This window comes from Peromyscus maniculatus, chromosome 1 (assembly GCF_049852395.1).
Source record: "Peromyscus maniculatus bairdii isolate BWxNUB_F1_BW_parent chromosome 1, HU_Pman_BW_mat_3.1, whole genome shotgun sequence".
Taxonomy (NCBI): Eukaryota; Metazoa; Chordata; class Mammalia; order Rodentia; family Cricetidae; genus Peromyscus; species Peromyscus maniculatus.
The window spans coordinates 61,868,661-61,896,258 of record NC_134852.1 but is presented as its reverse complement, the minus strand read 5'-3'; the positions used below and the strand labels follow the sequence as shown (position 1 = coordinate 61,896,258).

Genomic DNA, 27,598 nt, shown 5'->3' with positions numbered 1-27,598 from the left:
TCGTGGGCATTCATCTTGAAAGCACCCCAATCAATATGCACTGTTGGAAAAGCACTTGTCTGCACATGCTAAGCTATGAGGCTCACCCTGTACTCTAAACCTGGAGCTAGGCATCTACCCTTCTGACGGGAGTTGGGAATTTGTGACCCCCAGCCACCCCTCCTCTACCCCTCCCACCTCTCCTGCAGACCCATGGACTTGACAGTCAATGAGGTGGGATCAGTCTCAGGCTTGATGTCCATCACACAGTCAAACACAGGTGTCTCAGGCACCGCGTCCAGGTCCAGGAAGTCATCTTCTATCTTGTCCTCCATCCACTCCGAATAGGTGAAGGAGGGTTGGCGGCTCACGGATTGGCGCCTGTCCTCTGGGGGCAGTGGGGCGGGTGGCTCTGTGGGTGCCTTGAGGAGGTGCCACACCTGGTTGGGAGCACAACAGCATCACGGACCTGGGATCATGTTTGCTGCCTGCTGGGTTCATGGGGTACCCTGTGGGACTGAGTTGTCTGATGCTATAAGGTCTAGAGCAACCACATTCTCCTGACTCTTGGATGTCAGGATCCACCCCGACTCTCCCTTCTCTGTCCTCAGTTTCTAGTGGATTTAATCCTTCTGGGTGGGGCCTGGGGGTTCTTTCTGCCTCAGCCCTTTCTCTCAGCCCCGATCACTTCTAGAAAGGAGACTCCTGCTTTAAGTAGGCATGCAGCTGAAGGAGACAAGTCCATCTTTGCCTTATTCAGAACCCAGGTCAGGGATCAGGTGGTTCTAGTAGGAAGTGGGGCTTTTTGGAGAGGGAAGGACTGCCCTGAGGCTGAGGACAAGGAGGCACCTTACTTACCAGGGTGGTGATGATGACCAGGCCCACAGTTAGAGAGACCAGCAGCAGACTCGGGATCCCCCAGGTCCCAGAACCCAGCCAGGCCTGGGGAACATCAGACAAACTGGTCAGTAGTCTGAGGAGTGGGAAAGGGCAATAGCCTTATCTACTTCAAAAGTAACAAGAAAACCCATCCTGGGTCTGGGTGGGATGCACACAGATGGCCTTTGGGTTCTTGGAAACATCTCTTGAACTCAGAGATGCCCCAGGCGGGTGTTGTGAGGGAGGGAGGGATGGGAAGCCCCAGCTTATCCCACTCCATCCCACCATCCTGGGGGTCCCCCAGAGTTTACTCACCACAGGTCCCAGATGGTTCAACAGTGTGAACGAGGAGGAGATGAGGTCTGTGGTGTTCTGCAGCCAGGAGTGGCCATGGCCACTGAGCCAGAGCACCCCACAGGCGAGCTGGGGCAGTCAGGGGAGCAGACTGAGCGTATAGCTGCAGCCCTTTGCCCTATATTGCCCTGCAGAGCTCACTTTCAGCCCCAACCTGGGCCCCCAGGAAGCTCCTGAGTCTCTCAGACTGGGCATCGGAGGGAAGGGCCATGGACCTAGAGGAGGCCCCAGCACTCTTCGGGAGAAAAGCTAATCACAGGTGGCTGAGACAGAACCCTTCCCACCGGAGACCCCACAGGAGACCCCACAAGCACACACAGAAGAGAAGTCTTCCAGAATGGCCTCCTTACAGGAAGTCCTCAGAGGGAACTCTGGAGGACCAGGGGCTCAGGGACTGGGGATCCTGTCTTCTTAGCTAGGGAATAAGGGTTAGCAGGCTAGGAGGAGCTTCATTCCTGAGACTGTAGCTCAGAACTTCCGCCTTCCCTTCACTCCGGTCTGGAGACTTGGAGTAACCGAGGGCCACCAGAAAGACCCTCATCCCTCAGCCTCCCCGGGCAGCCATCTTGGGAAGAAGTAGAAGGCTGTCCCTCAACCCACCCTCTCTTCAGGCCCGAGTGAGGCCTGTGGTATCCTTACCAGGAACTGAGAGGCAACGAACAGGCACAGGCTGCTTCTGACAGTGAGGGAGTGGTTCCGGGAGCCTTGAGGTGGCAGCTTCTGAGCTGGCTCAGAGGGCGGGGAGGGTGGCGGGGGTGGTGGCATCTCCCTCTGCTTGCTGGGGAGCCCTCCGGCCTCGTCCAGTGCTTCCATCTCTACCGGCTGGGGGAGACCTGCGGAAGATGGGACAGGAGGGGTTGGGAACTCTGGGCTCTGCCTGAGCACAGGACTCGGCCGACCTCTGGAGGTCTGGTCCCTTTCAGGGTTGCTGTGGCTTCCTCTCAATCCTGGCTCAGTCAGCGAGGCTCCACTTCCAGCAGTCACCCTCGATTAGCAAAGCAATATTCACCTACCTTCGTCAGAAAGAGCTACGTGTGGGTGGACAAATTATTTCTCTTTTATTTCTGCAGTAAGGGAGTTAAAATGGCAGGGGGTTTTCAGAGTTAATACCGTTGTATTTACGCAGCTTCATTCTTTTTCCATTTCTTAAGGAAACAAAAACAACTACCTCAAACTCAATTAAAAAAGCAAGGGAGAAAAAAAAATAAAGAATATGGCATAAGCAGGCCATGACCCTGAACAACCCACCCACGCCTGCTCTCCAGATTTTCGTCTTTTGTGATGTGTGCTCCACGTGGGGCTGGAAGACTGAAATCCCGGGGGTGATTATGGCTATGCATCTTCCCCATGTTGAGACCCCCCACACCAACTGGGGAAGAGAAATCAGCACAGTATGGAAGGAAATTCTGGTAAGAAGAATAGATAATGGCTACCTGGGGTCCAGTTCTAGTAAGACTGCCATTGTCGTGACCTAGGGCACTTGTTCTTTGCACATTAGTTTCCCCATCTGAGAAATGGGGGTTGGGTTCAACATATTTCTTTCCCTTTTAAGAAAATGACTATTTTTAATTATGCATAGTTGTATGCTTCTAAATGTGGGTATATGTGTGTGAGTGCAGGTGCCCAAGGAAGTCAGAGGCATTGGATCCCCTGGAGCTAGAGTTACAGATGATTGTTGAGGAACCAAAGGAACCCCATTTCAAGCAAGCCCCTCACCCCAGCTTGAAACAGGCCCGAGTTTCAAAATTCTCAGAGCTGCTGACATAGGTCCCAGGACAAAGTCAGGATGTTTGAAGAGCCATCTGGTAACAACTGATTAACCATAGAATGCCCCAATGCCGGAGATGGTCATAAATACAAAGCCAGGATGTTTGAAGGACTATCTGGTAGCAATTGATTAACCACAGAATGCCCCAATGCTGGAGGTAGTCTATAAAGTTTGACAAGCAACCAGTTAAAACTACAAAGTAAGATAACACAGAAATTCTGAAAAGCCATTAAATCTTGAGCCAATCAGAATTGCACCCATACTAGTGCCCCTAAATGATGTAACTTTATGGTTTTTGCTTTTAAAACCTGAGCTTGCAGAGGGGCGGGCACCTCCTCCAGCCTCTACTATGTTGGATGGCTTGACGAGGGCCCTGCCGTGGCTTGACCTGCTTCAATAAACCTTGCTTTTGCATTTCGGTGAGTTTGTGTCTCTGGTGGTCTCTTCGGGGGTCTCACACCCAGGGCACAACAGTTGTGAGCTGCATGCCCTGGGTGCTGGGAACTAAACCTGAGTCCTCTGCAAGAGCAGCAAGTACTCTTAACCACAGAGCCATCGCCCCACCCCCTAGTCTTTCTCTTCTTTAAAAGAAACGTCATTTGTTGGGAGTGCGCATGCAAGTGCCCTGGCCAAAGGCTGACTTCCGAGGCAGAGCCTCTTGTTTTCATTGCTGTCCTGCTGCTGTTACCAGCTGGTTCTTTTTCCTGTCTCTTTCTTGAACCTCCGCTTAGAAATGCCAGGATTACATATGCAAGGCACCACATTCAGTTTTTCTATGTGGGTTCTGGGATTTGAACTCAGGCTGTCAGGCTCACACTCACCCTTTTGGCTCCGTTTTCTTTTTCTTTCTTCCCTTCTGCGCACCACCCCCAATCTGGAGTGCGGTGATTACAGGTGAGCACCGCCATACTTAGTTTATGTGGTGCTGGGGATCAAGCCCCATGCAAGCAAGACCAATGGAGCTACATCTCCAGCCCACCCCTGGTTTCCTGACTGAGCTTTACGGAGCCCCTACATCCTGTCAGGTGCAGCACAGGCTGTCACCGAGTGCTCCGAGTGCCCCTGCCTGGGCCTCCAGTGTCCCAGTCCTGATTCCCTTGAGACTATTCAGAAGCAGTTCCACCTCTAACGTGCTGGCTTAGCTCTGAGCCTCTTGATGTGGTGTGGGGAACCAGGAACAGCTGAGTTCCAGATGTTGGAGATGTCCACCCAAACTCAGCTCAGTATATCGCCAAAAAGAAAGAGTCTGACCAAATGGATGTGTATCGCTGGACAGGACAGTTGGGAAGGGGCTGTTCACGCATCAGTATGCATGTGAGGCTGTGGACTTGCTTTCTGGTTGGGCGATAACAGGAGCAGGTGAGGCCAACACAGCTGTACACATGTTCAGTCACTCACTCAACATTTACTGAGCCTCACACCAGACTTAGATTGGCACCATTATGCAAGAACCTTGGGTCTTGGAGAAGCCTTGTTAAAAACCACAGCCCCCTTGCTGACTGCTGCAGTGGGTGGGGGGCAGATAGTTCCCTGACGCTGTGTTTTAGCCACACCCCCATAGCTCTCCAGGTGAGCTGATGCTGTACTTTGCCTATTATTCCCTCTACCTCGAACATCCCTCCAACACCCTGCCCCGCCCACCTCTGTATATGTCACCGAGGAAACCCCTATTCATCTTGTAGTTGCCAGTTTCACGTCACTGGAACTAGGTTCTGCCCCATTCCTCATGCCACTCCTTCATGCTACCATCCACAGCAAGATACCCCGACATGGCTCTGTTCTGAATGCTGGCATACGCTAATTCACCTGCTGGTCACAGTATCCCCAGAAAGCTGGCACTGCCATCACTCCCCCCATTTTACAAAGGGGAGATGAGGGGCAGAAGGCTAAGAGGTGGTGGTTTTTTGCCCCCAAGGTGGCCTACTTGTAAGTGGAAGAGGTGGGTTCAGTCTGAGGCAGTCTCATGGGACTCTGGATATACTATGCTCACTATGGCTTGTAGAATGCCACTGTCTCAATTCACTCATTAGTCCCTGAAGGCAGATTGGTATCAGTGCAGCTTCTGTGACTGTCTATAGCACATGTTTGTTGGTATGTAGGTTTTGATACATATTGACTGGGCAAGTGCCTCATGGACAAATGATATTATTTTACCCTGTTCCTTTTGTTTGTTTGCATGTTTGAGACAAGTATAGCTCTGGCTGACCTCAAACTCAGAGATCTGCCTGCCTCCGTCTCTCAAGTGCTGGGATTAAAGGTGTGTGCCACCCTGCCTAGCTCCTTCTCCTCTTCTTCTTTTATTCAATGGGGATGGGGAAGATAGGTACTTTGCAAAGATGCTACAAAGACTTTAGACACTGCAGATAAAACACTGTATGATTCCTGACACTTCGCAGGCACCTGATTCAACTCTTGCTTGCACAGGTGAGGCACCGTCTAAGAAGGAAGGAGGAGGGCAGGTCACCACGGCAGGCACACAGCTAGTGAGCACTAAGTTCAGCTTGATGCTGGGTGAGAGGAAAAGCTGCTGCTAGAAGCTGGACTGTGTAGGAAGCTGGTTTGCACCCGTGTAGGGGTGTGGATTTCTCAGGGGTAAGGCCCCCCTGCACACATTGACAGGTGACGTCAGGTCGGGATGGGTGGAAGGGTGCAGGCCAGGGCCACTGGCTCCTCTGCCTCAGCGTAAGCTGCAGGTCTCCAGCCATTTCTTCTCTTCCCTGGGCTTCTCTTTATGGATACACACAGGGACTCGAACTGGAATTTTGTTCTTGTCTGCTTCTAGCCTCAGAAGGTAAACTCAGTAGGTAATCTGTTAAGCTCATGTAGATTGGGATTTTGTTGCTTTTCTTTGGAAAATTATAGGTTGTCTCTAACCTACACTGTGGCTTTTCTGTACTCATTTTGATACTGAATATTTTTCCCCTCCCAAAGTTTTGAATCAAATTTGTGCTTCAGGAAGATGGGTGACATTTATCCTGTGGCTTTGCCCTCAGGGTTACATGTGCTCCAGTCTGAGAAGGATGAAGCTTGCCTGCAATAAAGTATCATGCAACCATTGTATTGTGATTCTGTGGATGAATATTTAATAACATGGAAAGAAAGTTTAGAAATTTGGAGTGTGAAAGGCAAGGTTATGGCACAGCATGAGCTTATTGGCTTTAACATTTAAGAAAGATAGAAATATACTGAGAAGATGGAGTATGGTTAAAGATAAAGATGACGTGGTAGTGTAAGCAAGCCGGTAGCGTGGTGATCTGACACACAATTAAGTGTTTAATAAATGTATGTGCTAAACGGAAAGAGAACAAGTCAGGTGTTTACAACAGCTTTTATTTATTTATTGAGAAAGGGTATCACTGTACAACCCTGCTGGCCTAGAACTCTCTAAGTAGACTGGGCTGCCCTTGAACTCACAGAGATTCATTTGCCTCTGTCTCCCAAGTGCTTGGATTAAAGCCATGTGCCACCATGTCAGTCATGGCGGGGAGGGATGGTGAGAGGAGAGGTGATTTTATTTATATATCTTAAGTTCCCTGTAATATATAACATATACATATGTTCACTATATATGTGTGTGTGTGTGTGTGTGTGTGTGTGTAGCAATAAAGATATTCTTAAAAAGAGATAAAAGCTCTGAGTTCAGGTGTGAATCCTGGTAGGTACTCTCAAGGTCTGACCCTGACTCCACCTGTCACACTTCGGGGCCTAAGATATAGAGGTCGACAGTGCACGTTGCCCTGTGAGAGCGGCTGAGCCTAATGGCTACTCAGAAGGCAAGCCAGCCCCTCCGAGACCCTGTGCTTGCATATGAGAGATGACAGATGAGCTGCAGGCATATGATGGGGGTGAGAGGGGAGCACAGGCTGAATCAAGGTGTCAGAGACAAAGGTGGGTGCTCTACACACATTTTTTTTTTTTTGAGATGGGGTCTCCTGTATTACAGACTGCCTGCAAACTTACCATGTAGCTGAAGATAAACTTGAACATCTAAGTGCTGGGATGACAGACATGCACCCCTGCACCTGATTTTATATGGTGACAGGGACCAAGCCCAGGTCTTTGTGCACTCTAGGCAGGCCTTCTGACAACTGAGCTATATAGCTCTAGCCCAAGGCACTGCATTTAAAGAAAAAAATCTCTGGTGTTCTGATGAACCAAATGATGGAATTTACCAGGTGCCAGGCAGATATACACCTTTCAGAGTGTATTTAAAATCATTTTCTGAGGCCAGCTAGATGACTCAGTGGGTCAAGGTCCTTGCCACATAATTCTGGTGACCCGAGTTTGATCCCTGGAACCCATAGAAAGGTGGAAGGAGAGAATCAATTTGATAAAGTTGTCCTTCGATCTCCACATGTGCTATGGCATGTGTGACCCTCCCAATATCACACACACACACACACACACACACACACACACACACACACACACTAATGATAATAATGATAATATGAAAATTAAAAAAAATTGGGGACCAGAAATGTAGTGGGCAGATGTTCCAGCTTTGACCTTGAAACATTGCCCCTAGGTGACTGTCATACTTGCCTATGACCTGCCCCTGGGGCGTGGCTGAGAGGGAGCCCCTTCTGGAAACCTCATAGTCCTGGAAGCTGGATGGTACCTCATTTCTCTCGGATCCTGTAACCAACCCCTATTGGCTGTAAGTTATCCCAGAAATAAACCTCTCTTGATTACCCAATAAATTATGTGGAATTGCCTCATTAATTACAGTTATACAGTAAGATGGCTCAGTGACTAAGAGCACTTGCTACTCTTTCAGAGGACCAGAGTCCAATTCCCAGCACCTGCATTAGGAGGCTCACAACTATCTGTAATTCTAGCTGCAGGGGGATCTGATACCTATTTCTGGCCTCTGCAGGCACTATATGAATGAATGTTAATACACACACCCATGCATAAAATAAAAAATAAAATCTTATCCAGGCGATGGTGGCACACATCTTTAATCCCAGCACTTAGGAGGCAGAAGCAGGTGGATCTCTGTGAGTTCGAGGATAGTCTGGTGGTCTACAAAGCAAGTTCCAGGACAGCCAGACCTGTTATACAGAGAAACCCTTTCTTGAAAAACCAAAACCAAACAAAAAGCAAAAACAAAACAAAAACCCAGAAACTTTTTATAATTAAAAACTAGTTTAATGGGAGCCGGAGAGATGGCTCAGCAGTTAAGAGCACTGGCTACTTCTCTAGAGGACCTGGGTTCAACTCCCAGCACCCACATAGTGCTCACAACTGTTCAGATGGATCCAGTTCCAAGGATCCATCGTACCAGGCATACATGTGGTGCATATATCTGTGCATGCAGGCAAAATACCCATATACATAAAATGAAATAAATAAATCTTAAAAAAATTGTTTTCTAGACAGAAATTAAGGATTTTTTAAAATCAGGTTAGATACACTGTCAAATACACACCATATTATTCATATAATCTGGAGGGGCTTCTATGGACCTCCAGTTAAGAAGCCCTGATCTCCAGGGCTGGGCAGTGGGGATCTCTGATAGGAAGTGGTAGGAATCACACGTAGGGAGAACTGTGCTGGGATCACATGCCTGACTTTAACCTCTGCTCACTTGGGTGTGTGTGACTCTAGTCTGGGATCACATGCCTGACTTTAGGCTCTGCTCACTTGGGTGTGACTCTAGTGCACGTTTATTTGCCGCCAAGTGCATGACAAGCACTGGGGTTACAAGGATTTGCTTCCCTGCCGTCCAGTAAGGATTTGTGTGAGCCAAGCACTCAGCCAGGCTCTGGGAATTGAGCAGTGAACAAGCAATCCAGCCTGTGAAGGTGCCAGGGTCCTGGACCATTACTCCTCTTATCTTTGGTTCTTCTTCTTCTAGAGATGATGCCACTTCTTTTTATTTATTTTCCTGAGACAGTGTAGTCCTGGCTGTCCCCAAACTCACTTTGTGACCAGACAGGCCTTGAAATCACAGAGATCTGTCTGCCTCTGCCTCCGAAGGGCTGGGACCACCACCCAGCTAATGATGCCTCTTATTTTTGCCTTAACCTGCCTTTCACTCACTTTCATGTTCTCCCTGGCCTGCTGGCTGCACAATTCCCAAAGTAGTTGCATTGGCCTCTCTACAGCAGCGTCACCATTAGAGGCATTTGTTGGTGAGAGGCAGATGCTTGCATCTAGGGTTAGCTTTTCAGTAGTTCACAGTAAGGTAGCTGCTTTGCCAAGCATGAACCCCCCCCTCCCCCAAGCGATTTCATTGGAGGCTCTTGCTAGGCTTGCCTCTTGAGTGAGGTGTAAGGGTTTTTTTTCCAGGTGAGGAAATGTAGGCTTCAAGAAGCCAAGCACTTCTTTTCCCAAGTAAATGCAGACCTGAGATTTGAACCCTGGGCTTCCTGACACCAAGGGATGGTTTCTTTTTTTGCTGTATGATTTCTTAGGAAAGGGTTGCTATAGCACAGGCAGGAAGGATAGGGAGAGCCTGGAGACTGAAGAGGGAGTGATATGTATGTGGGAACCTTGAGCCCTAAACAGCTGTCCTGGGCTGTTGGTGCAGCTTTTGCACCTGACATCTGGCAGATGGATCCTGGGTGTTGAGTGGTGTTGAGGGAGAGGAAGAGTGACTGAGAGGAGGGATCAGTAACCCAGGCCAAGACTCCTGAGATTCTGGGTAAAGCGTGGAGGCAAACAGTCTTCAGAAGTCATCTGGAGCATGTGAGGACACGCTGATCCCTCTCTTGTACCCCAGCTCTCAAATCACACCATTCAGCCTTGCAGTTCCTCTGCCCGGGGGCTGGTTGGAGCTCCAGAACCACGGAGGCTCCCCAGTGACTCATCCGCCTGCTCTCAGCATCAGCCCACCATAACTGGAGCTGAAGCCCGGCTCAGCCTGTTCCTGTTTATGTGAGGAGGGAGACTGTCCCATTCAGCTTTTCATCTTTCTCAAGAGTGGCCAAGAGTGACCTCCCAGCTAAGTCTACCAGTCACAGGAGACCATGCCTGCCTAAGCATGGCACTTAGTCCTGTTCAGGCTTCCAAAGCCACTGACTATCAGAGACTGAGAATTTGAGGTAAGGATATTGGCTCAGCCTGATGATTTCTTTAAAAAGACTGAGGGACAACGTGGGAACAAGGCTTGCCCAAGGTCATCAGGTAGCCAGTGTCAGAGCATGGGGGTTGGCTGCTATCCCAAGCATTATGAGCAAACAGATCCCCCTCTCCTCACCCACAAGATAGCATCTCTTATAGTCAGTCCATGCTGGCCTTGAACTCTTCATGCAGCCAAGGAAGATCTTCAACTCCTGACCTTCCTGCCCTCACTTCCTGAATGCCGGGATTGCAGGTGGAAGCCACCATGCTGAACTTCTGGAAACAGACTGTTTACCACACACTGGTGCAGCTCCCAGAGCTTTGTGAATATCGATTCTCAACCCTCCTAACAACCCAGGAAATGGAGTCACTAGTATGTGCGTGCGTGTGTGTGTGTGTGTGTGTGTGTGTGTGTGTGTGTGTGTGTGTGTGTGTATGTATGTATGCACTCACATATACCAGTAGGCCAGCAGGGTTCTAGGAACACCAGGAATCCTGGTGAAAAAAAATTCTGTCTCTTCTCTGCAAAGGCAATGGGCAGTAGGTGTAGCTTTCTGGGAATGTGAACTGGCTCCCCACCACACCTCTACCCCATCAGTCCTGCTAGCCAGTGAACACCAAGATGGAAAGATCCACAGAAGGTCCCTGGACAGTAAGCTGGCTGATGGTGTGACCTGCATCTTGTGTGTGTGCATTGCTCACAGATTAGTCTAGACTGGTTGGCCGGTGTGCTCTGTGAATCCTCCAGTCTCCATCTCCTAGGAGAGGGTGGTGGTGGATTACAAGCGCGTGATGCCATACTTCTTAAATTTGTTTTTGTGGATGCTCGGGATCCCAACTCAGGTCTCTGTACTTACATGACAAACACTTCCCTGAGTGAGCCATCTTCTCAGCCCCAACACCCACAGCTTATTCATCTTCCTACTTCTTCAGGAGGAAGTAGCATAAGAAAACTGGTTTGGGCATGAGAAGGTTCTGGACTAGGATGCAGGTGCTCACCATTCTCAGCCCCAGTGACTTGGGTAAGGTGTGAAACCTCTCTGTGGTTGTCTGAACAAGAGTAAATCCCTCAACGGTCCTTTTGTCAATAGGTGGAGTCTGTGCTCCCATCCCAAGCAGAAGGGATGTCACATAAAGGCTTGCCAGGCTGGGAAAGGAAAGCCCACGTAATGTTTGCTGGTTTCTTGTGTGAAATTTGGCTTCCTGGTGGAGAGAGACTTCAGTGACCTCTTTACAAGCATTGACTCAGTCAGTCCTTGAATGACTGCATGATGGAGGTGATGGGACCGTTCTTTTACAGTTTGGAAAACAGAAAGACGTTTGAGAGAAAGTGACTTGTCCAAAGCTATCACCATGGGTTGAAGGGTCAGGACACAGCCTTAGGAGGTCTAGTGCCAACATCTGTCCTCTCATCCTGTCTCTGTTACCTATCCTAGACTGCCGCTGCTGCCTTTGCCTCCCCTCCCAGTGGGGAGGGCTTTGGAAGTCAAGGGTGCCCACTGCTTAGTCTGCAGTGGGCATGTGAGCTGACCCCTGCTCACAGACACTGGAGAGTCTACTCTCTGGAAGGGGGCCTGATCGGAGACTGTGCATGGAAACTCAAGGTAGGCAGACCTCCAGAGAACTTGAAGTAGTACTAAGGACCAGTCTGTCTTCTGGGCAGGCAGCTTTTTGTAGTAGCCAGAAGTCCAAAGTTGTAGAGTCCTACAGATTGAGGCTTGAGATCTAGCTTTGCCATTTACTACATGTGACCCTGGATAAACACTGTGGCTAAGTGACAATCTGAATGAACCTAGTTCTCTTCTAGAAAATGGATGAATAAATACTATCTCATAGGACTTTTAGAATAGCATGAGCTAAAAACACATAAATGCTTAGCCCGGTAGATCATGAATGCTCAATAAACGATAGCCAGAGGTAAGAGATGAGGTGGGCGAGAGGTGGGGTGGGGAGGCAGGCAGCGGTAAGAACCTCCTTTTCATGTGCCAGCTGAGCTTCCCGGAGGACAATGAGCACCCCACCTGGATGTGGGCTGGAGCTTCGAGACTGCTGGCTGAGAACTGGGGTCAGTGGGTAGGTAGAATGGGCATGGACTGAGGGTGAGGAAACAGTGAGGCTTTGTCTCTGCCGGTTAATTAAATCCACAATGCTAACACGCTTTCAAAACAAAATGCAACTCAAGTACGCTTTGGACGGGATATAATGGAACGGTTCTGTGTGAAACTGCAGACAGCCTTGCAGCTGCTCACAAAGGCTGAGCACTCTGTGCTTCTCTGCAGTGGAGGCTCCAAAGTACGAGGGTGAAAAGTGCCAGTGAGACCCTATGGGTGCATCCTCTGGCCCAGCCACCACACTGAGGACCAAAGGAACAGACATCAGAGACCCTCAGGAGCCCTCAGTGCCTCAAACCTAAGCACAAAGGCACATAGAGAATGAGAGTTTCTCCTTCCACCTTCTTGTTTGTCTGACAATGAAATGGAGATCCAGACAATAAGAGTCTTTTTTGTTTTATTTTTGAGACAAGGTCCCTGATAGCCTAAGGTTGGCCTTGAACTCAATATACTGCTGAGAATGACCTCGATCTCCTGATCCTCCAGTCTTTATCTCCTGGGTGCTGGGATTACAGGTGTGCACCACGACACCCTGGTTTAGAGGTTCCTCCCTAAATTCTCTCATTAGCTCTCTCTCATGAATGAGACAGCAAAGAGGCTTCACAAGCGATGTATGGGGGGTATCCTGAAGGACTGGGGCGTGAGCCCAAGGCAGTGGCAAGCCAAGCCCTAGTTTGAAGTTCTTTAGCAGTTTCTGCTAAATGACCTCAGAAGTCGGAGACAGCCCAGATGGCAGGAGAGGAATAAGAGCAATCCAAGCCGCACCCCTCCCCCACCCCAGACAGCTGGGTTGACAAATCCCCAGGAACTGCCACCATCAGATGGCAGACTCATTTTCCACATTCTCCAGGTGGTGGGGCCTGAGGGCTCCGTGTCAGGCTTGTGACCCTGGGTGTTCCATTGCCTCTCTAGGCCTTCCACGAATTTAAAGAGCAGGTCTTTAAGGGCCTGTCTTGCTTTTAAGACCCTTCTGCTTAAAAAGGAATCCTGAGCCTGCTGCTTAGCTTAATTCAATGGCTTCTCTTTGATCTTAGGATAAAGAACAAAAGTCCTGGCCACGGCCAGTAGGAAAGGTCCAGCAGGCTCTGGCTCCTTAGGCTCCACCCACGACTCCTGCATCCAGGTTCTCTGCTGGAACTGCTTTGAAAGCAGAAGGTGTGCTCCGAGGTGCAAAGCTCAAGGAAATTTTGACACAGTCCAAGAGTATTCCAGTTTGCTTTCTATTGCTGTGATGAACACCACGCCCAAAAGCAACTTGAGGAGGAAAGGGCTTATTTCATCTCACAGCTTGCAGTCCTTTATGGAGGGAAGCTAAGGCAGGAACCTGGAGGCAGAAGCTGAGGCAGGTTTTTCAGGCATTGTATGGGGGCATTCTGACGGACAGACACTGGCTTATTGCTTCTTATTGGTTTGCTTCCTTGGCTTGCTCACTTATGCTTTCTTATGCCTTGGGGTGGCACCACACATAGTGGGCTGGGCCCTCCCACAATAATCATTGATCAAACTGCCCTACAGACTTGCCTACCGGCAATATGATGGAGGTAATTTTTCAATTGAGGTTTCCTCTTCTCAGATGACCCTGAGCTTGTGTCAAGTTGACAAAAAACCAAAACCAAAAACAAACAAAAAACAAACAAAAAACAAAAACAAAAACCTTACCATCTTACTGAGGGAGGAGTAAGCCCATATTTCTCTCCTGTTTTATTGATGGGAGGAGGTGCAGCTGCATGTCCATTGCCAGGGGAGGAGAAAGGCCGAATGTTCAGGGACATAAAGAGAGCACTGGCATCCATCAGGAGCAAAATATCAAGATACATATGGCATCATGGTGGAGCTTAGACTCACTTAGAATACTGAGTACCAAAACCAAGATCCAACACAAAGCGTGAGTGCTTGACTTAGGGTGGAGTTACTGCCCAAGAAACCCACTGCAAGTTGAAAATACCCTAAGTAGATGCATTTATTCCCTCTAACCCACTGAACAGCAGGCTTGGCAGTAGGGCAAACTCAGTTATTTACCCTTGGTGATTTGACTGACTTGGTTCGCTGTTGGAGTAGCATACTTTATGTTGCTAGCATGGGAGAAGATCAAAATTTGAAGTTCTGTTTCTACTGCCTCACCTTCACCTTCAAGTAAAACAAAACAAAACAAAACAAAACAAAACAAAACAAAACAAAACAAAACAAACCTTAATTCCAATCATTGCAAATCAGGGACCACCTATATGGTATACACTATTAAAAATATAGAATATGAAATATTGACATTATTCAGCAAGGGCAGGAGCAAGAATGAGCATTAAACACACAAATTATGTATAGAGGGGCACAGCAGAGAGAACAGGAAGCAAGTTCATGAAGCCAGCCTGGGGCCTCATGTGGGCCACCGAAGATGCGCTGACGGCAGACACCGAGAAGCTTGGTTGACAGTGACAATACCCTCTCGGCCTCTAAGGAAACCAGAAACCAAACCACTGAACTAGAAATTTGTCCAGTGTCTGAAGAGGAAGACAGAACAGAAGCCTGAGAACCTTTGTTCTTGCTCCTGAAAGAGCTGGAGAGACATTGCTTGGGAATCAGCACCTCCCAGTAGGAAAGACTCATGGCTTCATTGTCAAGGAGCCTTTGAATCTCCCCTTCCCTGAGTGGGCTCACCAATGTGACCTCTGAGTCATTTTGTTGGTTTTCTACAAGGAAACAGAATTCCATGTTTTGTGGTCATCTGTGTCTACAGAGGTTCCCCACAGGACTAATCAGCTCTCATTGGGATTCGTGGGTTTGGGTCAATCACAGGTTTGGGGTCTGCCAACAGAGCAAGCAGGGGGAGGAGTGTCCCCACCACCTACAGCTACTGTTTAATTAGCATTTTGGAATGCGCCATCCTTTTGTATAAAAATGACTTTAGAAAGTGCAGAGAGTCCAGTTTCCATAAGAGAATACAGAAAAACCAAGTCTTTCACAGTCCCACCACCTGAGGAAGGCACTGGTTTCATGTTGATGTCCTTCTTATTATTTTTCTCTTTTAGTAAATGGGCTTTCCCCCTTACAGTTCATTAGCACATCCTAAGACTATGTCTCTTTGGATTATGAGGATTTAACTATGTTAAAAGACAGACATTTTATATTAAAATGTTAAGACTGATGATACACCAGCCCATATTTCCAACTACATAGAACTTAACTTGCAAGTTGAACATTGAAAGATGCTAAGAAGGAAGCACACTGAAATCGTCTACTGTGTTGAAAAGGAAGCTGGATGGAGGGTGATAGCGATACTAAGCTTTATTAAAAGCTTTTCAAATTTAATTATTCAACTTTTAAGCAATACAGTAGACATCCCCCAAGGTGGCCCTCAATGATCCTGCCTCCTGGTACTCACAAACTTTTGCAGTCTCTCCCACATGGCAGCCATGGTAGGCTCTGTGGCCAAAAGCACATAACAGAAGTGAAGGCATATCACTTCTAATCTTAGGTTAGAAGAGACTGTAACTTCATCTGGGGAGCCTCCTCCTCTCTGGAGTCACTCACACTGGGGGAAGCAGCTTCCTGACTGGGTAGCTGTGGAGAGGTCTGCTTGGAGAGGAACTGAGACCAACAGGCTGCAGGGATATGGATGAACTTCGATAAAGTAGATGTTCAGCCTTAGGCAAGTTTTGAGATTTTTGTACAATGGCCAACATTTTGAGATGGTCTGAGAGGCTCAGAGCCCAGGGCTCCTGAATTAAAAACACAGTACGATAACAAACGTCTGAAGCTATAAAGGTTTTGGTAACTAACTGTGCAACAGACCTTGTCTAACACGAGCAGCTTTATTCCTTTCTCAGACAACAGACCCCACAACAGGCTGGATTCACATTTATTATGGTAGGCTTGAGAGGCTGGGCATGGCTACAGTGGGCCTTCCTGCTGGGTGTGGGCTGCGCATGTTGGCAGAAAGGTGGACCTGTATTGGGTGGACATAAGAAGCACATTCCAAATGGCCTTGTTTGTGGTGGAGAAGTTGTCTTTTAAAAATTATTTTTCTAATTAATTTTTTTGAGTGTATGTTTGTCATGGCATGTGTGTGGAAGTCAGAGGACACCACCTTGCAGAGTGGGTCTCTCTTTCTACCATGTAGTTCCCAGAGATTGTACTTAGGTCATGAGATTTGGCAACAGGTACCTTTATCTGACAATCTATCTTGCTGGCCTAGAAATGGTCTGTATTAAGCAAGGTGATAGTTGACTGGAATTTGGCAAAAAGACCATCTTTCTTAACAGTCACAGGCAGCCACAGCCTGAACGGGGCTGACAGACACTTAGAGTTGTGCAATGATTATTCAGGATCCCAGACTTTAAAAGGAAGAGCTCAGATTCATATCCAGGCCTGAATCCAACAATTAGAAAACAAATAGACAAATGAGTAGACTCTAGTTTACAAGCTCCATGAATATACCAGCTCACTGTGGCCTCACAACTGCTATCTGAAGACTAATTCCCTGTCTCCCAGTGCAGGAGAGTGACCTGAGAGCTGGAATAGTGTGGGGGCTTGTCCTAATCTAGCCACAAGAGTGATGCTCACCACCAGGGCATACGTGCTTAGTACTGTCATTACACCAGGAAAATGGTTCTTGGTCTGAACTTATATTTGAAGGGCTCTTATCTACTCTTTTACCAGGCATCCTTCTCAGAGGTGAGGAATAGATGGAGCCATGAAGACAATTCTCAGTTTATACACAAATCCAAAGGTTCTCTGTGCGGACTGGCCTGAGCCTCGTTGTTCAGAATGTTGTTCTCTTTTCTTGTTTTCTAATGCCCAACACAGCGCTGTGTGCATTTCTAGTTTGCAGAAGAGATCAGATGTGTGGGTCAGAGTGCCCCTGCACATAAGTGCATGTGAATATCCTTGCAGTGGATGGAGCCTGATAGGCTAGTACTGACTTTCTCCAAACCTTGTATCTTAATGCAGAATGCCAAGGGGTCACAATTCTAGCCTGGCTTAACTAATAAGTATGAACTTGGTTTTCATACTCCTTATAGATGAATATTTGTCCATGTAGGACAGAATATACTTAATTTCAAAATTCATTGGCTCTGTTTTCAACTTTAAACTATTTTGATGTAGCACACAGTGGCCTTGCAAATATTGCTGAGGAGTCTGCACACAGCTATGCTCTTTGCAAGTAGGGAGAAGAGCCAAAGACTTAAGATATGTACAGGCGAGTAGCTGAAATAAGGAAAGGCTTGGAAAAACAGTGGGACATGAAATGGGAGAAAGGAATAGATATTTGGGAAAGAAATGCATATAAGAGGAGCAGAGAAGTTGATAAAGGATGTTATGGTAAATGAGAGTGGTGTAGATTCCTAGTGTCCCATGAAGAGGTGCCATGTTTCTTCCTCTACTTGAATCTGGGCTGAGACTGTGGCTAGCTTTGATCAATAAATCAAAATAATACTATAGTTTCTTTTTTGAGGCTTAGGAAATCCGAAGCTTCTGTTTCCACCTCTTAGAAGGTCAGGAGTCAGTTGCTACATGAGAAGTCTAACGTACTTATGACTACCATGCCGTGAGGTAGCCCAGGCTAACTAAAGAGAGAGCAAAGCCACATGGCCGGGACTGAGGCACCAGATGCATAAGAAAAGCTTTCATGGCCATTGTTTCCCAGGCCTTTAAACAGGTGAACACAGCCTGGTGGATGATCTCAGCTGACACAGAGCAGAAGAACACCCTGCCTGATCCTGTAGTTCATGAGTAGGTAAGATGGTCCCTGTTTGAAGCCACTGAGTTTTGAGACAGTTTATAAGGAAGTAATAGCTAACTAAAACAGACACTGAGATCTTGGAAGAATGAATGAGCTGGAGTAAAGGAGGATGTTAAAGGGACACATTTTAAGAAGGTCCTAAAGAACATATTGAGAGCTAGGGTGGCTTGACACTGGACAGAACAAAGGAAAAGGGGATCATCTGTCCCCACATATCTTGCGGATGTGGTGAGTTCTCATCTATCTCAATGGGCTTTGGCATCAACCTTTGTAGAGGCAGCAGCTGCAGAGGCTCTCTCTTTAGTGTCCCTGCACATCCAGACACCTCCCTACACTGTCACAGCTGTGTCCGCCTCAGTGAAGGAAAATGGACAGAGATTCTCTTCCCACCAGCTGGACCCTTTCCTACCTGACTTTGCAAGCCGACAATATTCCTGTCTGAGCTGGGTTATCTCTGTGAGATCTCGGGCCTGTGGTGGAGAGTCATGGAAGAGATAAAGCTACATTGCTGAAGAACTGGCCAGAACTTGACACCTGAGCCCTGGAGCAGGCCCATAAAAATGCAAGAATTTTTCTGTTCATGCTCCATACTCTGGAATGACCACCATCATTATCAGCTACTGACTGAGCACTGTGCAACAAACACTTTCAATCTATTAGCTCATTATCATGGCCTCTGTGAAGATCTTACATCATGATCTATAGTTTAGAGAATAGAATTTTGAGGTCAAAACATGATTTATCTGAGGCCATGGTGCCAGTTAGTGACAGAGCTGAAACATGAACCCAGGTCTGTCTACCTCCCCAAAGCACTTCTAGGCCCAGCTACATGGGGTTCCTGATCTCATTTCTGTCATGGTGTCAGAGACTAGTTAAATTCTATCATTGCTGACTAGTGGATACCTGACCAAGGCCTCTTCCCAAAATGTTACTCTATTAGTGTCTTAGCACATCCTAATAGTGTTTTGTTACTCTATAATGGTCTAAGATTCAAATCATTAGTGTATAACATCTCTAAATGCATTAGTAGTCCTAAATGAAAACAGAAGCATCAATCTAGTAAAGAAATAAAACCCAGTGGAATGGGGGCTACAGCTCAGTGCTTGCCTAGTGTGCACATACGCCACGAGTTCTAGCCCCACCACCAGGAAAAGAGAAAGACATGCAGAATGTGTGCTGTGCTTGTGAACAGGCATAACAGCACCTCAGCCATATGACACATCTACTCTGCCTCCTCTCTGCTTGTCCACTTGGATTCCTGCACCTGCTCCCAGGCTAGTTAGAACCAGTACTAGGCACCAGGCTTGGATGCTCAGCTAGGACAGGGTTTAGCAGATGGAAGCTAAGTTTCCTTTTGAGGTTACCTCTCTCCTTACAACGCTTGATGGAGACCCTGAAGACATGAGTGGGGACCTACTCATCCTCTAGGATGCTTGCAGGAGCCTTTCCTGGTTCTTGAAGTTAGAGCTGCATATAGGCCTTCCCTGGTGTCTTGTGTTCTTTGAGAGTAGGGAGAGTACATCTGCTTTGCTTAGCACTATACCACTAATCTGGGACATGTCAGGATGGAGTGGATGCTCTGTAAATTTGAGTTGATCAAAGGGCATTTTCAATAGTCCATTGGCTTCTAGCACAAAGCCTCTTAAGTGGCATGATGGAGATGCAGTGAAAGCTATGACCCCTTCTGCTGATCACAGGGGGGTCAATGCAGGGTTAGGATAACCAAGCCTTCATTAGTACAGACCTGCATCTATCTCCTTTACTCCATAAAGCAGCACCCAGGATAAGCAAATGATTTTTGTTGAGACTGAGACCTCATCCCTGGCTCAGGAGAATCCACTGAACACTGGTAAGCATACATACAGAGCACTGTATCTAGTGCTGGGCTGGGACCTGCCTTCAACATATCAAGATTGAAGATGGAAGCATGGTTCAGAGCCATTAGCCCAAGACATCATCTCTGTTCTTACCAAAAGGACAAGTTCTAGGCCTTCAGTGTACACTTGAAACCTTGTATGAACCCAGATGAACATCACACACTTAACCCTAGGGTTGCTAGGACTATCATGACTCTAGTCAGCTATAAAGGGCCTCTGGAGTACCCCGGTCTCCAGAGCAATGGCATTCCTAGACATGGGACTTGCATTTCCTCTCATTTGGCCCCACCATTTTTATAGGGAAATAATTCACAAGTCCTGGGAGGGGTGCCCAGGCACCCACCTGCTGTCCATGCCCTCTTCTCAAGCAGTACTCTAATAGTGAGGACTTCAGAATTCCCTTTTACCACGACCTGATGCCTTCAAGGTTTTTCCCTCAGGAGCATCTTTCTGAGGTTACATACTGATTGGGGTGAACTGTGGACCATGACTGATTATACAGAGTGATGTGCCCACATGCACACATGCAAGGGTCCTTGCAGTACAAGATTGAACAGGAGGTGGTTTTCCATTACAGTCCTCACTGATGATCTGGCCCCAGTTCCTGCAGATCTCAGGAGGCAGCCTGCCCATGAGTCTGCCCATTGGAGACACTGCAAGCAAGACTTAATGATGTCACTCTATTGCACGACCTGGCCATCACTGGCACCAGTGTTCTCCACCTCCCATGTACTCTAAGGAAGCTCTTGGATTTGAGGCGAGGCCCATACCACTGCTAGCTGGGGGAAGGAACAGAGGCCCTAGCAGTGTTCTTTGCTTTTATGCAAATGTGAACACCTACGCACCAAAGAGCAGGGAGTGTGGATTTGAATGTGCCGATGTGTTTGGATGACTGCAAAGCAAGTAAAGTGAGCATGCAAGGGGACTGGAAGAGAAGAGAGTGACCACGTGAAAAGGAATGTGTGAATGAGGGGAAAGAAAAGAAGCCTGCATATGCATGGAGTGGAGAAGGCATCCAGGTCTACACCAAGTGCCTACCATTGGTTCCTGAAACCAAGAGTGGCTACGTGCCAGCGAAAGGACAGGGAATGTAGAAGGAAGGAGGGTACTTTCTAATGTTTGTGCATATGTATGAGATCAGGGTGTAGTCCCAGGGAAGAACTAAAGAGAGTGAAAGAGCTGGTGTGTCTTTTAGTTGCCAGGGAGCTTGTATGGTGGATGAAGGCTGATGGAGCTGCAGAGCCGAGCGAGCTGAGCATGCAAGAGGAAGAAGACATGCAGGTGTGTGTCCTCTGGCGGTGCGTGTCCACCCCCACAGGGCCCTGTGAGTCTGAGGCAGGCCACGTGCTTGGGTGACTGTGTGGGCATGTGCATGTGTGTACGTGAGCATGCGGCTGTGTCAAATGAGAACAAACACAAGTGTGTGAGCAAACGTGGGAGTACCCTGGAGGGTGTGAGCAGCCTACCCGCTTTGAAGGCAGCTGCGGGCTTCCTGGGTTGCTGGTGATGTCTAAAGACATCTTCACTCCAGGAAGCATTATCTAAGAGGTCTATATGACCTGCCTGATGCTGGCTCAGGTCCGGGTGACCGAGTCTCTGAGTGTTGGCCATGTCACTCTACTCTGAAGTTTGTGTGGGAATGAATGAGTCATCCTGGCATGGCTGGCCCTCGCTCTGCCTGTGTCTTGCCCAGCAGGGAAGACAGTAGGGAGGGAGAGAAACTACTTAGGGCTGTATTCTTATACCATTATTATCATTATGCAATTGCTCACAGTGTCTATGGGCTCTTCTAGAGGCCCAGCACCCCAGTGCTCTTGGCCTCTATACATCCACTTGTTTTATGTCCAAGTTTCCATTTAGGTCAGCAGATCTGGATGACCAGTCTTGGTGGCAATCTGCTGCACACCAGGCTCAGGTCCACACAGTCACAATACGAAACTACCTTCCAGTCCGTCCCTGTCTCCCTCTGCTTTCATCTTTTTCTACAGTCTCTCCCTCTGTTTGCCAAATGATGCCCCCTCCTCATTTTGCCTATCTTCCCTTTACAGTGAATGCTTATGTAGCACTACTGTGTGCTAGGTTCTGCTCTCAGCTCTCTGTTAATTCACTGAGCCATCCAACAATTCTGTATGGCACTGAAGACTGATCTTGACACTTTATAGATAGCAGATCCAGGGAGGTGAAATCAGCATCTCACTGATTAGTGACTGAGTCGGGTCTAAGCCCCAAGGACCCACTTTTTTTTTCTCTTTAAATTAATTTATTTAATGTGTATGGATGTTTGTTTGTACATATGTCTATGCACTACATGCATGCAATGTTCATGGAGCAACTGGAGTTACAGATGATTTATGGGTGCTGAGAATTGAACCTGGACTCCCTGGAAGAACAGCCCGTGCTCTTACAAGGTGAGCCATCTCTCTAGGCTTGAAAACCCACTCTTAATACATAATATAGTGCTGCGGGGTAGGCACTCTCTCAGTTTCATTTTCTATGGGATCTCCTGAACCTACAACAGTGTCAGTCACATGTAGGTGCTCAGTTAATGGTGAATAACTAAGACATGGCCAAATAAATGGTGGGCATGGAGGACACAGAATCGAGACAGAGAGAGGCTTGCCTTAAAGAGCTCATGGTCACAAAATAAATAATTATTACAATACCATATCTGCCTGGCATCGTAGGTGTCTAGGGGGCATACACCCTCTTGGCCCTTGGCAGACAGGGTTTTCCAGAAGAAGCAGGACACAGAGGGAGACAGGCACAGTGACATTGCCCGGCTCCTCTCTGAGGACAAACACATCTTCACTCCTTCTCCCTCTACAGACAACACTAATTCTATGGAGACAATGGAGGTGAGAACAGGGTAGTGGTGAGGACACAGGCTCAGGAGTGGCTGGACTGGGTCTTCCCTTGCCTAAGGGAAGGAAGTCCAACTTCCCTGGGCCTTGGTCCTGTCATCTGCAAGATGGGGGCAGTAAATGATACCAACTTCCTGAGTATTGCATAAGGCAGGCAATGTGCCAAGCTTCAATGGAGATGACTAATCTCTTCCATTCGACATTGTTTGCTGGCTCTGGGGGAGGAGAGTTAGAATTAAACATATTGTGCTTCTTACTGTAACCTCTCTGCTGTGGCTTTGTCCCATTTTCCAGAATTGGCTCAGCTCAGAGCTTGTCTGTGAACCTTCAACTAAGGTAGGGACTATGTTCCATCTACCACTATATACCCAGCACCCAGTACAGTGTCTGAGACATGGTAGGTACTCAATAAATGGACTTGCTGAACAAATGTTTGGTTACATTTATTTACTTCCCCAGGACCTTTGTGAAGATGAATATTCATGTTGCTGTTATTTTCATTTTCAGATGATGGACTGGAGACAGGTCCAGCAAGGGTAAATGACTTGCCCATAGACACACAGCCTGGAAATAGCACAGTCAGACTCAAATGCCAAGCCCCATGCTCTTCCTCCATACCATGCTCCTCCCTGGATTCCTATACATTATGTCCTACTTTCTGTGGATATTTTCTAGCCAGTGGGGCCATCTCTGATTGTAGAATCATCTCCGAATTCTATGACTCATATCTGAATCACAGAAGTGTTTAATAGTTGAAAGAGACTTTGATGTCACTGAGACCCTCCCACCCACTGTGGAAATTTCCTCTCCATTGCTTCTCTTCCAATACTTGAATGCCTCCAGTGATGGAACACTCATTTCCCTCCTCTGGAATCATCAGTTTTTATGACTGGACCACTGTGAGAGTCAGAAAGTAAGTTCTTGATCCCGTGGGCCCAGATCTTTATGTCTATGTGTTGGGCTTATGTCATACTCCTAAAATATGCAGGGTAGAATATGCAGGATAGATCTTCTGTGCCCCAGCATACAGGGGTCCTTCAGATGCTCAGCTTTCATAACCTTCGGAGAATTCCTTCTTTCCAACTAGCTCCTTGTGGTCCCTGCCAGGCTGCCTCCCATGAGTTGCATTCATCCCCCCACCAGCAAAACCAGGGGATCACGGTGTGCAATGGTGCCCCTAGGGGATGAGGGTGAACTGCACCAAGGGCTCAGGCTGCTAGAGGAGCCAGGGAGCTGGGGAAGGGTGGGCAGTGGATGCTGTAATTGCTTATTTTGAAGTCACTGCTTCAGAGGCACATCTATTTGTTTTCAATGCCAATCTTAAATGTCACATGGAGACGGCACTTTTAAAGCTTCTTAACTAGCACGATCGCAAGGTTTCTCAGACATTACAGGTTTGAGGCTTCGAAGTTGGAATTCAAAAGGCTATTTTTAAAACAAACATTTGAGTGGGGGATATGAACACGCAGGCTATGCTACAAAGGTATGGCAAATTTTCAAATGTTTCACCTGCCTTTATTTTGTAATATTGCTGCAATGGACACTTGCTATAAGAAAAATAATTAAAACATATAAAAAGAAAATAAAGCCCCTTTCACTGTTTTCTCCACTCTATTCCTTTTAATGCAGTTTATTTTGACCAGGATCATGGTCTCCAACTGGTGGGCCATGCTGCCACTCTGTGGGCACAGTGCCCTGGCCGTCTCCATGGTGACAGCCATGGCAGGGGTTCAGGCAGGCAGACTCCCACATCTGTGGTCACCTGGACTCCAGCTGTAGGTTCTGACTCTCAGCCAGGCTTCTCTGCAGGACTGACAGGCAGCTCTGCATGCTGCTTGGCCACCCTCAGCTCAGACCACATCACCTGGTTTAGATTTCCTCCGTTGCTTCCGAGGCTTGCACTGACACATTACTGGTCAGCTGCTCTCTCTCCATGCTAAGCTCCCTTGTCTGCTTTCTTCCTCTCTACCTCCAAGCACACCTTCAGATGTCTGCTCTTCCTCCCAGAGCAGACAGAACCGCCCTACATGACCGTAGGACAGAAAGACACCGAGGGTTTGAGAAACCAATCCTCAACTAGACAGAGAGACAGACCTCAGAACAGCAAGTTCACAAGCAACTAGACTTCTGGTTCTGTGTCAGCTGGTACCCTCTTTCTCCAATCTGAGTTCTTGGGTCTTAGGAGTTCTGAGGACACTTACCCGACAGCCTCTCACTGCAGCACATGTCCAGGGCCCCTCCCTCGGAGTCATCAGCAGCCTGGTTCTCTCTCTCACTCCTGCAGTGGGAGAGAAATTGTTGTCAGGGGATGCTGGTGGTCCAGGATCAAGAGTCCCAGCAAAGATGAAAAGCTGTTTCCCTCAGTATTCCTTGAATTAGCTCCACCTCATCAAGGGACCCAAGGGAAAGAAGAGCCTCTTATGGCATCAAGCTGCAGAGGAGAGGCAGGGTTTTGTAGGTGTTTTCCATATATCACCACCACCACCACCACCACCACCACCACCACCACCACCACCACCACCACCACCACCACCACCACCTCCACCAACACCACCTCCACCAACACCACCAACACCAACACCACCAACACCAACACCATCACCAACACCTCCACCACAACAAAAGACTGGCTCACTTTCTTGAGACTCTGAAACAGAGTCCTCACCATGACCCCATGAAACGGGGCTTGTTAAACAAGGCTTAGGAGGTTTATGTGGCTTGTTCAAGGTCTTATCAGAGTGAAGCTGCATTTGAAGTTACACTGGAGAGCTCCAAGCTAATGTTCTTATTGCTATGCCATTCTGTTTCCTAGTTCCTTTGTTAGTGATGATGATGATAATGATGATGCATATATGTGCCGGTTTGTGCCATAGAGAGGAACTGGAGTTCCGGGTGGTTGTGAGTCACTATGTGGGTGCTGAGAATTGAAACCTGGTTCTCTGCAAGAACAACAAGTGCTCTTAACTACCAAGCTATCTATCCAAACCCCAGAAAACCCTCTTTCTAGCCCATCAGGGTACCTAATAAACTGCCCTAGGGTCTAATTTTCTTTCTTCACACAGTGAACTGGAAAAAGCTTGTTCAAAATCAATTAGATTCCAGAAAGTATCTTCAGACTCAACAAACCTGGAGGGCAGAGCACCATAATGCTCACAGGATCCCCTGCTCTGCCAATGGTCTGCAATGCAGGTGTAAGCCCCAATGGTCCTGGTTCCCCTTCATACCTAACTCTTGGCAGTTGTGGGCTGGATCAGGCCTGAACATGCAAGCTAGGCTGTGCCTATCAGAGATCATCCCTTCATGTCTACTGTGCATTCTAGGACTCTGGGATCTGTGCTTCTGTGGTTGATTCATAGCTGTGGCCATGCCCTGAGAGAAGGATTGCAGAGGACTGGAGCCTCAGAGCTCCTTAGCCCTTTCTGTGCTGAGTCTCTTGTTGGAGAACACATCCATTAAGACGGTGAGATGGCCAAGGGTTTCTCACTAGGCCCCCACATCTTAGTTTAGCCAGGAGAACTGGCAGCTGAACAACCTTTAACGCAGGCTCATTAGCACAAATTCGAGGTCCAGAAGGCCAGTAGCCTCTGCCCACCAGTCCTGCAACGTGGACTCTCATCCATCCTACAGCCTATTTTAGGACCACTACAGATTTCAATAATAAGGGCAGATAGGCCAGGATAAGGCTGACTCTTCCCACTCTTGGTGTTTTCCACTCTTAACTTGTATTGTCTTGTTTTATTTTCCTCTCTCACTCTAACTGGCAGCATTTCTGAGAATCTCAAGTTCTAGAGACCAGATGTCTCAGACACAGAGGGACATTACCTTCAAGGTATCCCTGCCTGTAAGTGTGCTCTTTACCTAATGGTCTTGGGCATCCGTTCAGGCCAACTTGAATGGATGCCCAAGACCATCAAAAACACTCCCCAACACAGTGCCAAAGTCTATCACTTACATAGGTTGTGAAGTTCCCAAACTGCACACAGGACAGGGCATCCTTGAGCTGGAACCAGCTCTTCAAAATTCAAATTCACCACATAACTTGCTGTGGAAAAATACTCCCACAGCATCCCGATTCACTGAGAACAAAGACAAACATCCCTTAATGCAGTTAACTAGATTATTTCTCCTTCAGCATTACCTTCCGTCCCTCCTGCCCTGACCGCTACTCGGGTTGCTTTGGACAGGCTCCTTCCTTTAAATGCCTCTGCACTCACATTTCTCTGCCTGGATAGGACATTCATCTCTACTTGCTGGGACCTTTTATTCAGCGCTCAACACAGTTAGGAAGCCCATTTTCATTGAGGCCATTGCTGGACCAACATCATTGTCAGCCGTTAGGGTGTAGGCTGCAAAAGGTCAATGACCACTCTTAATTCTATAAATTTAGCTTGCATCTTCAAGGTACGGCCCAGTGCCTGGCCCATAGAAGGAGACTCAACAGATAAAGAACTGTAGAATAAGTGAGTGCCATTGCAATGTGCTTCAGAAAACATCAGCTACCTCAAGCCGCCACCATCACAGCCACTTTATGGGTGGGTCTTTGTTGAGCCACCTGGAACGGTCCTCAACAGCAGCCAGGGAATCATGGGTTTCTAAGACCTTTCATTTCGTAGAAGAGGGCACTGAAGCAGGTTGAATTAAAAATGGGAGCCATAGGGATTGAGTGTGAGAACAGCCTCTCAATCCTGAACTTGCTTTACTATAAGAGCACCCCTAGATGGAAGATACCCCAAAAGAGTGGCCTGTGATGTAGGGCAGAAAGGTAATCAAGGTATCTGGAAGGAGACCCACATGTGACTCACACCTGCTTTTCACACTCCAGCCACATTCAGAATAGCTCAGCGCTGCATGTGTGCAGTGGACTCTATAAATAAGCTTCCTAGAAAATGACTAATTTCATAATCAGAAGAGCAGAAAGAGTAGCACCCCAGCACTGTGGAGGAAAATGGAGCAAGATG

At 47.7% G+C, this 27,598-nt stretch overlaps 1 protein-coding gene across 4 annotated transcripts in view; it reads right to left on the bottom strand.

Annotated features, from left to right (window-relative positions):
* The window catches only part of Ptpn5 (protein tyrosine phosphatase non-receptor type 5), a 62,906-nt gene that overhangs the window by 12,474 nt on the left and 22,834 nt on the right, over positions 1 to 27,598 (bottom strand). For 3 of the 4 annotated variants that reach the window (XM_042277245.2, XM_076543557.1, XM_076543567.1), the window contains exons 2-6: positions 24,842 to 24,918; positions 1,852 to 2,045; positions 1,174 to 1,281; positions 838 to 921; positions 178 to 419 (exon numbers count right to left, since the gene is read on the bottom strand). In XM_042277245.2, the coding sequence (XP_042133179.1) occupies positions 178 to 419; positions 838 to 921; positions 1,174 to 1,281; positions 1,852 to 2,045; positions 24,842 to 24,866 (653 nt within the window). In that variant the 5' untranslated portion in view covers positions 24,867 to 24,918. Of the gene's footprint in view, positions 1 to 177; positions 420 to 837; positions 922 to 1,173; positions 1,282 to 1,851; positions 2,046 to 24,841; positions 24,919 to 26,592; positions 26,712 to 27,598 lie in introns of those variants that run through there. The other variant, XM_042277239.2, reaches the window with a different exon arrangement.